Consider the following 13,532-nt stretch of genomic DNA (forward strand, 5'->3'; position numbering starts at 1 on the left):
TCTGTGCTCTATGGCAGGGAGATGTGGGAGGACACAAACACAATGAATACGTCTAGTTAGTATTTGTTGCTCACAGTGGGCTTTGTAATCAGTGTCTTGAATAGCCTGTTAATGTCCCCCACAAGACGGTGAGATTCAAAGTTGTGATCGGGGAGGGAGGGGTCTTTGGGGTGAGTGGAAGGATGACCCAAGCCCCTGCTGTGGGGGGGGGGGGGGGGAGATGAAAATGGACAGTGAGCTGGAGTCACGGGGGGTGGTGTCAGGACTCCTTTGTCTTTCGACAAGACTTCTTCCTTTGTTATTCATGCTAGAGACGGGTCATTGGTGGAGGGTTTAGGTAGTTGGTGATCTGTCTGAAGCCCTTCCAAATGGAAATATGGGCCATTTTACTGAATTTGTGCTGTCCATGACCCCAAGCTTAACATATAAATTTCTCATTTTTAGGATACTTTCAATTGACAGGTGGCTGTCCCCCAACACTGCCTGAAATTTCCCCTAACAGCAATCCAAAAATGAACGTATTGCATGTCCCCCCCCCCCCCCCCCCCCCCCCAAATCTTCAATCCTAATATAAAAAAAAGAATAATAAAAAAATGTTCCACAACAGAGAAACTGTAAGGTTTAGCTGCACATTGAAGTAAATGGGTCTCAATCAGGCTGGAACATTACGAACGTCACTACCAAAGACACATTCATTTAATCAAGTTTCCTTTGAATGTAGTTTTTATTTGTGTATAAATGTTCAGAACTTTGGTATCTAACCATGTGCTGAGGCTCAAATATATTTGTTCGTCAGCCGGTAGTGACTAAATAGAATGCTACATCCAGTGCATTTAAACATACAGTCATGGTTGAAATTGTTGGCACCCATGCTAAAATTGACTAAAAAGAGGAATATCAAATCATCTTTTGGAAATTGATTTTAATGGCTTAAGTAATAAAATTAGGAAAAATCCAACCTTTAAGGACACCAATTTTCTTTGTGAATGAATAATGTATCATAAATAAATAAATGTTCTTCCCAAAATACAGAGGTCAAAAATATTGGCACCCCTATGTAACCCTATGGGAATTTAACACATAGGGTTAACATAGGGGCAGGCAGTTTTTTATTTTTAAAGGCCACGTATTTCATGGATCCAGGATACTATGCATCCTGATAAAGTTCCCTTGGTCTTTAGAACTAAAATTTACCCACATCATCACACACCCTTCACCATACCTAGAGATAGGCATGGTGTTTTGTTCAGTTTTCTTCAGTTAGCCTATTAGCCTGTTTGATGCTCATTGAACTCAATGCAAATCAAACAAGCTAATAGGCTAACTGAACAAAACTGAACAAAACACCATGCCTATCTCTAGGTATGGTGAAGGGTGTGTGATGATGTGAGTAAATTTTAGTTCTAAAGACCAAGGGAACTTTATTGAAGTGTTGTCACTCCCTTGTCTGTCAGTAGTGAGTGTAGGCTATGTGTCATATGGAACTGTGCCATGGTACATCTTAAAAGGAATGGGAGATGGCACTCTCTTATTGTTTTTTTCCCCCATTAGATATGGGTGTTACACCCAACAAACATTCATGCTAAAGGAATACTCCTGTGAAAACAACCAAAACAAAATAGCTGTACACTCTGTGGTAGTGTAGTGGGTATCAGGATAAACTGAAGTATTGCTAACTTAAACCCAAAGTTGTAATTATGAAATATTGGAACAATCCTTTTGAAGCATGCACTTGGCAAATAGGAAAAGCAAACTGCGTCTTGGAGCATCAATATAGGGCCCTGAATGTAACAAATTGAACACCTGAGATCTGGGTGTTTTGGGCGACTGTCAACATGATACTTTTAAATGTAGTCCCTACCGAAACACTGTCACTGCCGAACATGTGCTGTCACAACTGGAACATGTTTAAAAAAAATAAAAAAATAAAAAAATATATATATATATAATCATCTGAAAAGATAACATGGTGGTGTTTAGTTAGATATATATTTGAATTTAAATATGTTTTAATACGTCCTTGCGTTTGAAATCTCATAGAATACCTTCATTTTGTGTTAAATGTTATTGTTCTCAGTTGAATGATGGCAATACTTTAAGAAAACTTTAAAAAGTTAGAAGGTATATGTATCCTAATAATCATAAAAGTTCTTATTTTGTTGATTGTTATTGTGTTACGGTAGTGAGACATTTTGGGTGAAGGGAAACATTCCAAAACTGCAAAAAAGATTGTATGACATTTAAAATGTCCAAGTGTTGGAAATGTGTATACCTTTTACATGTTGTACAATGCCTGTGAATGAAAAGCACACTTTTCCCACTATATTTCAAACTCTGAATTTGCACTAATTCAGTAGAATATTGGGCCATATTGTTGTTAACTGAGGACTGCTGTTGCAGTTTTCTTCAGGTAGAGCCAACACCTCTCACTTCTCTATCAAAACTGTGTTTGACATTAATCTGTCTGTCACAGCTCCTGAATGTGTATTCTCTTTCCAGCTATTTAGTCAATACTGTAGCTCAGCCTGGTACATGTTGGTACTCAGTTTCCACAGCAAAGAACAGTGCACTCAATGTAGCCAGCTAGATAGCTGCAGCTCTTAAATGGGACATTCTACCAGACACACACATTTCACTTTAAAAAAAAAACTTGAGAAAACATTTTTATTCTTGAATCTTAAATTTGAGTCTTGGACATGTTTAACAATGAAAAACAGCTGGTGCCATCTGAGGATGATTTTATACTTGAATAAAATAGCATTTTCTGCCCCGTCAAGAACGAATCTGCATGTTAGAATGATAATTTCATGACATAACATTGTCTTATTATCACAATAAGATGTCCCTGATCAAATTTAACAGTTTTGTAATCCCCATAAGAAATATAAGCCATTTTACAGACAAAAATAGTCAATGGTAAACGCATAGGCTACTTAAACTTTCAGCACTGTCAGCTTTCAGTGTTTATATGCTACAAACTTTGTCATCATCACATATATGCTACGAACTTGGTCATCATCACATAAGTTGGTGAACTATGTTTTGCATTTAGATAGTGACTCACTCTTTGCTATCGCTAGCTTCATCTGATGCACACATTTGTTTCCCTGTGGAAAGGCATTTGTGCTGCAGGGGTCTATGATTGGTTAATTCGGCCATGACCCCTAATCATCCTCCAGTCTAATTGGCTCATTCGTTCCCTCACTCTCCACCTCAAACAGGTGTGTGTGTGTGTGTGTGTGTGTGTGTGTGTGTGTGTGTGTGTGTGTGTGTGTGTGTGTGTTGATGCATCATGGTGGGTGCTACACATTGGTGGTTGTTGAGGATCCCCTTTCACTGTGAAGCTCTTTGGGTGTCTTGAAAAGCGACATAATTGCAATTTTTGTTTTGTTGTTGTTGTGACAGGGCCAGACACTTTAGCTCGTCGTCTTAAAATTAAAAATGGAAAACCAGTTTGAAGTCATTCAATGAGCAAACTAAATTTAAACTCAATGATAACCAATGTGTCACCTTTGTCAAAGTTTTCACTTCCCCTTAAAGGTATAGACTCTTTATGTGCACTGTAAAAAATGGCTGTGAAATTCACAGTTATTTACAGGAAATTTCACAGTAGCACTACTGTACATGCTTTTTACAGTAGAATGTTGTGAAATTTACAGTAACGCCCCTACAATTACAGTAGTCCAAGTGTTACTGTAGACATTACAGTAGTCAAAGCACTACTGTAAAACAAACACAGTATAGCCACTATAGTACTGTAAATAGTAAAGTAAACTACTGTATTTTTTCTTTTCAACAATTGGCCAGTAAGTTACTGTAAATACTACTGAAATCACAGTATTTAATTGGTTTTCATTTTACAGTGAATGCATAAAATACTGTAAATGGAAATGCGGTACCTTTACTGTAAAAAGTATTCACAGTAACTTGCTGGCAACAATTGGGCAGTAAGTTACTGTAAAACTACTGAAATCACAGTATTTAATTGGTTTTCATTTCACAGTGAATACACAAAATACTGTAAATGGAAATGCGGTACCTCTACTGTAAACTACAATTACAGTAGTAAGTGTTACCGTTGAAATTACAGTAGTCAAAACACTACTGTAAACAAATCACAATATAGCCACTAGTAGCCTAGGCTAGTACTGTAAATAGTTAAGTAAACTAGCCTACTGTGTTTTCCCTTTTTTAATCTTATTTTTCTTTTAACTCATAATGACATACCAGAGACGGTTGAGAAAGTCAATTTGATGTCAAGAATTAAGGCTTTGATCACACTATTGAGCAAGCATAACACATTTCAGCCCAATCATTTTCCACGATTGTTTTTAACTGCTGCTTATCGCCTCTTGATAAGCGCATGCGCACACGCAGTAATTCCCATCCCCCACCCCTGACTTTTCAACTCCAGCCAGAGTGACTTCACTTCAACCATCAACCGTCACTTTTCAATCATGAATCTGACTGCAATCTTCAACTCTGTACAAACATCATATTCAAGGTAAGAATTACAGTACTTTTGTATGCCAATTGAAAACGGGAATTTATTAGAAATTTATTGTTTTCACAATGAAGCCATTATTGTCATGTTAGAATCAGCATAGCACATATCGATAGCTAGAACTAGCGAGCTAACGTCGCTAGCGTTAGCGATGTTAGCTGTTAATGTTAACTTTTCCAGTAACTAACTTAACCATCATGTGGGATTTTTCGAATGATAGTCAATATCATATCTAGCAATAATTCAGTCTGATATGTCGTTATGAATGTAGAGTTTTAGTTCGAATGAAATATCAGACGCAAGTAGCTTAGCTTAAAGTGGCTGTTACCATGCAGGCTGAAGGCTGAAGTTAGCTAGCAGACAGACACAGGTGAAAGTTGTTAACGTTAGCAGCTAGTTAGTAACATTACTTTGCAAACTCCATGGGGCATGGGTAGTTAGTTAACATTAAACTTAATACATGTAGTGTTGATGCATAATATGTAGTGTTGCTATAACTGGAAAGAGGACCAGTAAAACAAATTAATGAAGTAGGCTGATGTGTAGGTTATCTCACCCCTAATTTAGGAACTGTAGTTTTGCATAGTCATGCTCATAGATCCGTCATATAGTGGATGTGAAAGGGGAGCATTTGGGGAATTTCAATTACCAGAAATATCATGCCGGTAAGTAAAGGGATCTTTAGTTTGTGAAGGGTAGTGTTTGGCTAAATGGTATTCATTTTATAGCCTTTATTTGCCCAATGTTTGGTGACTTACATTGAGGCATGTGTTTATTTAAGATGCATGTGAGTGTAGTAGTGCTTCAGTGATGGTCTTTTCATGTTCTGTGTGTTTTGCAATGTATTAATTAATGTAAGCCTCTTTCTGTTCCCTCTTTTAGTAGGTGGTGTGAGGACTGCTGCCCTGAGAACGCTGTGTCAGAGACACTTAGGCTGTGTGCATTTTGGAATGTTCCAAATGTGTGTCACTTCCATAAGGAAGAAGTTCCAAGCCTGCAAGTGAGTTCACTCACCAAATAGAGACACACGCATATAGCATTTAATATGTGTGCATGTACTGTATTTGTGTCTGTAACTGTTTAGTTTATCCCCTCCTTTCACGTGTCTGTTATGACTTTGTGGGCTCAACTGTCAACAACTGTCCAGGGCGAAGTCGGTCTACCCTGATGGCACTACCTGATGGCACTACCCTGATGATGTCTGTTAGCCATGGCTGCTGCCCTCAACATGGTGTAAGTGTTTGTGTTTTATTTATGTTCATAAATAAACTGATATCAAGAAGTAACATAGATGGTGACAAGGGTGGCAAGGGTGCCTCATGGCAAGGTAATTATCATTTCTATTTCTACATCTGATTGCCTTGCTTATTTTTTAAAGCTACGATTTGTTTTGTATGGCAATTGCTGTTTAATAACAAATTATATGGCAATTGCTGTTTATTCTTTTTAGGAGCCATCCAGAAGTCCCAGCCTGGAGCCAGAGGCTGCTATTGCAAGTCAGATGGGAGATGGCCTACAGTATGTTAGGCATCAGAAAAGTGGTGTTCGCATGAAGGCAGAGTTGCCGCAGGCAATTATGAGATTAGGTATGATATCACATAGACATACTTCTGTTCAGAAGTGTAGGGTCACTTCGAGATGTCCCCTTAAAAAAAAAAAAAAACACTGGACATATCAAAGTGAACTCCCAAACTTTGCTATGGTGGTGTATTGTACACATCTGCATTACTTCTATCTATTGCACCTGACTAGTGTGGGTTTGCTTTTATTTGTCACACAACCGGAGTAGTTTGCATTAATTACTGTATATTCATGAGCGGGGTCAATTGTAATGTATGCTTTCTTTCTCTTTTTCAGACACTTGACATTTACTGCGAAAGGTACCATCAGAGCACCTCTCCCTACCCTGCAGGATACCTATACCAGAAGAGTACAACAACGGCCCAAAAGTATTTCAAAAGACATTTCACGCTCTGACCACGGACTGTTTAAACCACTGAGGTCAAGCAGACGTCTCTGTTCCCACGTGGCAGACTGAGGGAACACCCACAAAACAGACTGGGGATGAGTTTCTTTACTCCGCATCCTGTACACACACAACTCCTTATACTACATTACATAGACTTGCCAGTTGCCATACTGCACTTACACACACTGCGCTTTTAACCCCCTTATCTGTGTCAAATCAGATAAGGTTGTGGTTGTGTTCAAACCATGTCTACTGTTGTCTGTCAACATCCACTTCAGTCATACATTTGAAATGTCTTAAATAAATAACAAAAGTTAAAATTGTTTTATTGTCTGCAGTTAACTGAAATGTTTTGGAATATGAGTTATTCTATTAATGATTGCTAATGTAAGTTCAATTGAATTCACAGTATTTAACTGACCTAGCTTCTACAGGGAAACAACCAATACTGTAAATACAACTAAAAAAAAAAAAAATCTTAATTTAAAATCAATTGTTTTTCACTTTACAGCGAATACATAAAATACTGTAAATGAAAATGCGGTACCTTTACTGTAAAAAGTATTCACAGTACCTTACTGGCAACAATTGGCTAGTAAGTTACCGTAAATAAAAATACAGCACCTTTACTGTAAAAGGTTTTCACAGTAACTTACTGGCAACAATTGGCCAGTAAGTTACTGTAAATGGAAATACAGTGCCTTAACTGTAAAAGGTATTCACAGTAACTTACTGGCAACAATTGGCCAGTAAGTTACTGTAAATGGAAATACAGCACCTTTACTGTAAAATGTTTTCACAGTAACTTACTGGCAACAATTGGCCAGTAAGTTACTGTAAATACGACTGAAATCACAGTATTTAATTGTTTTTCATTTTACAGTGAATATATAAATACTGTAAATGGAAATACAGTACCTTTACTGTAAAAGGTATTCACAGTAACTTACTGGCCAATTGTTGCCAGTAAGTTACTGTAAATTTTACAGTAAATTTTTTACAGTGTGGCATTTTAGGTCAACATATGAAAATATGGGGACAGTTGGACTGAGGACGATCCAGTTTTCAGGATTTGTTATTCAAAAGTGATTTTAAAAAGTAAAGAAAAAAAAAACACCTGATAGCCTAATAAATTACACGTTCTTTACAGAACTACTAGAAAATCAATCATCTATAGCCTAGTCAATTTAATACTTTTGGATTTTAGGATTATAGTTTTGGTTATTGTAAAAATTCCAGCACAGACAATGTACATTCTGGCAGAATGTCTCATATACAAGCAGTGTGGGTTTGTGAAATTATACGTTTCAGTAAAATGTGTAACGCTTTTCAGCCTGGCTCTTGTATCAATTTAATCGTTCAATGGATTTTTTGAGGCCTGAGGGCTCCCTCTTCTGGTTGACAGGAGGAATGGCTTTACAGAACAGTCAAATAATAGCCTAGAAATCTAGACGCCCTATCTTGATGTGGGTCTGGCTTGCCAGGCTAGTCAAATAATGGAGCTCCTCCTTTCCAGCCAGTAGGCTAGTTGTACACCATACTTATTCCATACAAGATCCACCCATAGGTTTCAGGAACTCCTCCAACCATGGCTATTATTCCCAAACACGGGTCATGTGCAGTTTTCAATTGCATAACTTCTTTTAACTTTTTTTAAAAAAAAAAACATTCGAATGAATATTTTTCCATTAGAACTTCTAGTACAGCATCTTTGTAAAGATACTCATTTTTGTTTCACCAAAGTTGGCTATATACTGCAATAAATTGGAATGTGTGTTACTTTTTAAGACTAGCAGAAATTGCACATATACATGCAAAGCCTACAACTTGGTCAGGCTGGTGTACAGTATCAAGATGGACCTGGAGCAATTCCAGAGATGGTTGAGGATCTTTGGCTATTCCTTGCAAAGACATGGTAGTTGCGGTATAGCAAACGCCCAGACAACTAGACAATGTGATTCATCCTTCGTCATTCAATAATGAGGCAACAACCAGTCTGTTTTTCGCAAGGACAATATAACAGAAGTGCTATTACCTCTAATATTACACATCACACAAATGTGTAGTCTGTGAGAGGCAGGAACGTTGGAACGCACTGCATTGAAATGGATGATGTGTGCATGGCATCCATGACGCACATGAATGCATCCCAGGCCTGGTCCCTTAAAATCATCAGGTCGGACTTTCATAGACTGGAATTCGAGGGTTTCATATTCTGGTTGCTAAACACGCCGTCTTGACATAGTTTGAGACAGGCAGAAATACTGAAGCCTGAGTCAGCCTTCTGTTTGACTCACATCAACATTATCCCATGTGCTATAAGCATTTCACTGCTTCACTCAATGAGAAACATAGGCTATAGGCTACTGAATGTCCAGATTGCCAGTCTGCCATCCCTTGATGTCTTGAATACTGTTACTGCATACAAAACCACACATGAAGTTGGTCGCATAATGCAATATGGGAAGACAACATTTTGCATGTGTTTTGATTTGGGTTGGTTCATTTTGACAATATAATGCATAGACACCTAGTGAAAAATTATTATTATCAAGAGACTATCCAGAGATGTGATGCCATCTAGTGGTGTTTGTACTGTATATGCCCCCATCTTTGGTTACCTCTACTACATTAAAAGATCAGAAGTTCCTTTTCCCAGTTATTGGTCTACACACCATTATCCATTTTTTACTGATAGAACTGGACTTGCATCTGATGGAGTCCCATTTAACAAGAGAGTCAAAAGATATAGATCAATTACCCCTCATATGCAGTAGGCTAGACGCTACTTATGTAGGCTAAACATGAAACTGTCTTTGAACAACAATGTGTGCTTTGTTCTTTTGTCAGAAGTCTTTCCTGTACGTTAACCCACTGCATCAGAATTTTTCTTGTTAAAACACAGTGCACAATCCCTGGCGGATTTCACGTGGAGCCTCCCATAATCTCCTCATGCTTTGAGCCTATGAAATCATTTGATGCTGTGCTTGATTGAACTGATTGGTTTAAAAAAGTTGACACGTGCGTCGGGGGCCTCTTTAAATTTAAGCAAGGAGTTCAGTTTTCAGTGTACATCGAAGAACTTTTGATACTTTATTAATACAGATACATACAAGGGCTATAGCAAAATGGAACAATTTGTGGGAAAATGGGCATTGAAAAGCAGTGAGAACTTTGATGAATACATGAAGGAAGTTGGTAAGTTAAAAGGCAATGACCTAATGTTTTGTTGGTTAGAACTAATTGCACACTATTCTCACAATGGCAATTATTACTCAATGCATATATTACAGAATACACTGATCTGGTTGCAGTACAATTATTTGAAAACTGGAATGATACTTGTGATACTTGTTGTATTGGCAAAGATGATCTTTTCTCTTATCTTTTTTCATACAGGAATGAGCTTTGCTACTCGCCAAATGGGAAACATGACCAAGCCCAGTCTAGTTATCAGTTTGGGTGACCAGGGACTCATCTCTGTTAAGGGTGTAAGCACATTCAAGACCACAGAAATCAAATTCAAATTGAATGAGGAATTTGATGAAACGACTGTAGATGACAGAAAAACTAGGGTGAGTGCTTAAACAATAAAACCCTTTATAACTAACTTAATGAAATGCTGTGTAACTTCATAGCCACAATACAAAATATGCTCTCCGTCTCAGACTCTGATTACCTTGGAAAATGGTAAACTGGTGCAGAAACAAATGTGGGACGGCAAGGAAACCACAGTTGAAAGAGACGTGCAGGATGGAAAACTGGTTGCGGTGAGCCATTGAACCTTTCTGAACAATCCTGGGATTTGTCTTATCATTATGTTGAGTATTTAATGATTAACACAACACATAGTGAAACTACAAGAGCAGTTAATGTGCTGTGCTCGGTTTTGTTGAAAAGGCAGGTCAATCCCTGCATATCCCAGAAAACAAAAGAATTTAGCCAAACTAATCCTATGAAAGCTGTGCTTGCCTTTTTTCTTGACCCAGAATGAATAGCTCCTGTTGCTATTGTGAACGTTTTGAAACAAAAGTGACTAGTCTATCTGAAATTTCATCCATCATTGTTTGTCAAGACTGTATACAATCTGAGTGATTGCATGCATGATCATTTCAACTTGTGCTGTATCTCACTCCCCAGAAATGTATAATGAATGATGTGGTGGCTGTGCGGAACTACGAACGGGAGGCATGATCCCAGGCGTCCTTGGCTGTTACCCTGTTGATTCTTTTAATCCCTGCAATCAAGACCCTGCTTTCACTGGGTTATTTCAAAGGAGGATTTCAACCTTTGTGTCCCAGAAATGTGTCCCTTTGTGAAACTTTAACATTAATAAAAAAAAAAGAAAAAGGAAAAAAGGTTGTTTCTGTTTGTTTCTTAATTACGCAAACTGTATTTCCACAGTTGTCAAAGTCACTGCATCATACCTAATCATATCTAATCTAAGACATATTGCATCTCAATGTTCTCATAAAACGGTTTACTATGGAACTATGGAACAATTGATGAACACGTAGAAGCTGTCATAAACTCACTGAGATAAAAACACAGTGCTTAAGTGCTTGCAATGACCTTTGGACAACATTTAGACAAATTAGCCTACTTTTGTAGTCATGCCACTACAAATGTTCTATGATGAGACAAAGGCATCAGATTTGAACTCTGCTTGCTCAGTAATCATTCAAATACAATGGCACACAATCTTAATTTACATTTCAAAAACTTACCTCAGAATTACACTGTGGGATTTTTGTCCTGATTATGTAATTGACAACATTTAATAAAATAATCAAGATATTGGTGAAATCCTCAAAAAGTGAATGGAAATGATAATTCTGTTGAGACATTTGTTAGCATTACAAGAACTCTGGTGACATAATTCAGCCTTCAATATTAAAATCCCTGTGTTATTACGCAGGAATATGTTGGCATCACTGACATGAAAATAAAAAAAGGCACACATATCCAAGCACAAGTGTGTTTGTATCTGAGGAAGGTCTAAGTGCAAAACTAGCAAACCATCTATATGACCATGTGACCAAGGGTGCCTCTCAACATGCCTCCTCGATCCTCGATGCTCGATCCTCGAGGGGCGTTCCCACTGATCTCTAACACTGGATAGACTATCCCATTGTTTCCCCCCCATCATTCTTTATGTAGATCAGTGAGGATCGAGGCCCGAGGAGCGAGGGCGGACGTATAAACGCTGCATGAGAGGCACCTCAAGACACCATGAGTTAAATGAGTTTGGTTGCAGGAACTAGTGTGCAGACTACAGTATAGGCTATACTTTTAAAGATGATTTCTTATCACTGACATACTGTAGAGCCACCTGCTGTGGTGTGCTGACTGTTGTCCAATAGGAACTCAAACCACCTCACACCACTCTGGCCTCCATGTGATGTTTAAATCCTCAGCAGACTCCTATTCAGTATGGATTTCTGTATTTAAGGGGAAAAAAACTAATGCCTTTGGATTATCCCTAGTTTGGCAGACACATCGGAACAGACTGAAGTTACTGACAAGCATGCTTTGTAAATGTAGTCTTTTCAAGTGATTTAAACTTTGTTGAAGCAGTCTGGAATTTATACGTTTTGAATCTTTGTATTGATACACATTCAGCCAACAAATACTTTGAACAGGGCATGATCTTACAAATATAATTATGTGAAGTGGAAGTAGACTATTCTGTACATTCTATCATGCATAAATGAAAAAGCACATAATTCAAAGACAATGTACAAATATGACAGCCATGATTTAAAAAAAATAATCAAATCAAATAAAAAAAAAAAATGGTGGTATGAACCTGGTGGGAAACCTTTATGTCCTGTGTCTTTGATGTCTGAAAGTCCTTAACAAGCAAGGGCTCAACAATAACTGGATCACTGGTCAAAATCAGATTAAAAGGGGCTGCAACACACGTTGCCAGGAAACAAGAAACAATATCGCACAAAATAATGAATTGCTGAGTGCTCAAAATATGATGGCATTTGTAGGCTACAATGTTAACTTGGCTTGCTTGTGGTCACACACTTATGCAACAGGTTCACTGCTATAAGCATGGTGGCGTTGGGAAGGAAATGGTATCAGCAAGGTTGTCTAAATTACACTGTTTGGCAAAATTATGCTAATTGGCTCTAATGATCACACTAGTTGGCGCTACATGGTTTTCTTTGTTTTCGGTTTGTGCAGTAGGCAGCCATTGGGGAAAAAAAAAAAAACCTGCCGGGGCGCCGAATCAACACAACTGCAAATTTGTCCAAGTTGACCAAGCTCCAAGGCTCTGAACTGAACCAATGTCATGAACAGAACAGACCAAATGTTAGGAAGGGCCAAATAAATAAAAGCAAGAGCTAGGTTACTTGTAGATCAAGATGTACACTGCAAAAAATGAAATCTAACCAAGTGTAATTATCTTATATTAAGGTAAATAATCTATTTGGTATTGTTTTAAGTAGGCCTATGAAAATACTTACCTAGTGCTCTCTCAATAGATAATTTCACTTATTTTTCAGGAGACTTTGACTTATTTTAAGGAGTCTTATCAAGATAAATTGACTTACTGCACTGGCAGATAAATTTGCTTGTTTTACGACAAATTCACTTACTGCACTGGCAGATAATTTTGATTATTTTCAGGAAGAATTTACTTAAAATAAGACAGTTTTTTCTTAAATTAAGTGAAATTATATCAAAAGAAAGCACTAGGTAAGTGTTTTCGTACTGAAAACAATACAAACTAGTTTTTTTTTTTTGCCTTGATATAAGATTAAAACACATGTTTTGCAGTGTAGTAGGCTCATTAATGGTTCACGTTTTCAGGCTCAGTATAATTGAGAAAGTTCCTGAAGACCACTCAGCAACACTGGTCGACAACCCAAATGTCCTATAGGTGTAGTAGTGTAGTGGTATGTCATCACCAAACGTAATTACCCCAGAAATAGCCTATGATTTGGGGCCTGTTACCAGAAAATTATTTGTGCAATAGCGCACTCTTGTGGGGGATACAGAGCACTACGTTTAAACTAGCCTACTTGTCCAACGTTTTAGACTTGA

At 37.7% G+C, this 13,532-nt stretch overlaps 1 protein-coding gene and 1 long non-coding RNA gene across 4 annotated transcripts; both read left to right on the top strand.

Moving 5' to 3' along the window:
• Positions 1 to 4,409: 4,409 nt before the first annotated feature.
• LOC134076439 (uncharacterized) lies at positions 4,410 to 6,796 on the top strand. Of its 3 annotated transcripts, XR_009938608.1 has the most exons (5): positions 4,410 to 4,504; positions 5,387 to 5,504; positions 5,652 to 5,737; positions 5,955 to 6,090; positions 6,362 to 6,796. It is a non-coding gene; the product is annotated as an uncharacterized LOC134076439 (long non-coding RNA). The 3 variants fall into 3 exon arrangements; XR_009938607.1 differs by having other exon boundaries at positions 5,387 to 5,737; XR_009938609.1 differs by having other exon boundaries at positions 4,428 to 4,504; positions 5,390 to 5,737.
• A 2,656-nt stretch (positions 6,797 to 9,452) lies between these two features.
• On the top strand, positions 9,453 to 10,785 carry LOC134076438 (fatty acid-binding protein, adipocyte-like). Its single transcript, XM_062531503.1, has 4 exons — positions 9,453 to 9,671; positions 9,873 to 10,048; positions 10,142 to 10,243; positions 10,614 to 10,785. Exons 1-4 carry the CDS (start codon positions 9,602 to 9,604, stop codon positions 10,665 to 10,667), a joined length of 402 nt encoding a protein of 133 aa, XP_062387487.1. The 5' UTR covers positions 9,453 to 9,601; the 3' UTR covers positions 10,668 to 10,785.
• The last annotated feature ends 2,747 nt before the right edge of the window (positions 10,786 to 13,532 follow it).

The sequence above is a fragment of the Sardina pilchardus genome, chromosome 3, assembly GCF_963854185.1.
Source record: "Sardina pilchardus chromosome 3, fSarPil1.1, whole genome shotgun sequence".
Taxonomy (NCBI): Eukaryota; Metazoa; Chordata; class Actinopteri; order Clupeiformes; family Clupeidae; genus Sardina; species Sardina pilchardus.

What these genes read in the sequence shown, in the direction of transcription:
- LOC134076438 (XM_062531503.1), top strand. Translation starts at nt 9,602, where the DNA reads ATGGAACAATTTGTGGGAAAATGGGCATTGAAAAGCAGTGAGAACTTT. An exon ending in TGAATACATGAAGGAAGTTG is followed by an intron (nt 9,672 to 9,872) that starts GTAAGTTAAAAG and finishes TTTTTCATACAG; the next exon opens with GAATGAGCTTTGCTACTCGC. An exon ending in AGGATGGAAAACTGGTTGCG is followed by an intron (nt 10,244 to 10,613) that starts GTGAGCCATTGA and finishes CTCACTCCCCAG; the next exon opens with AAATGTATAATGAATGATGT.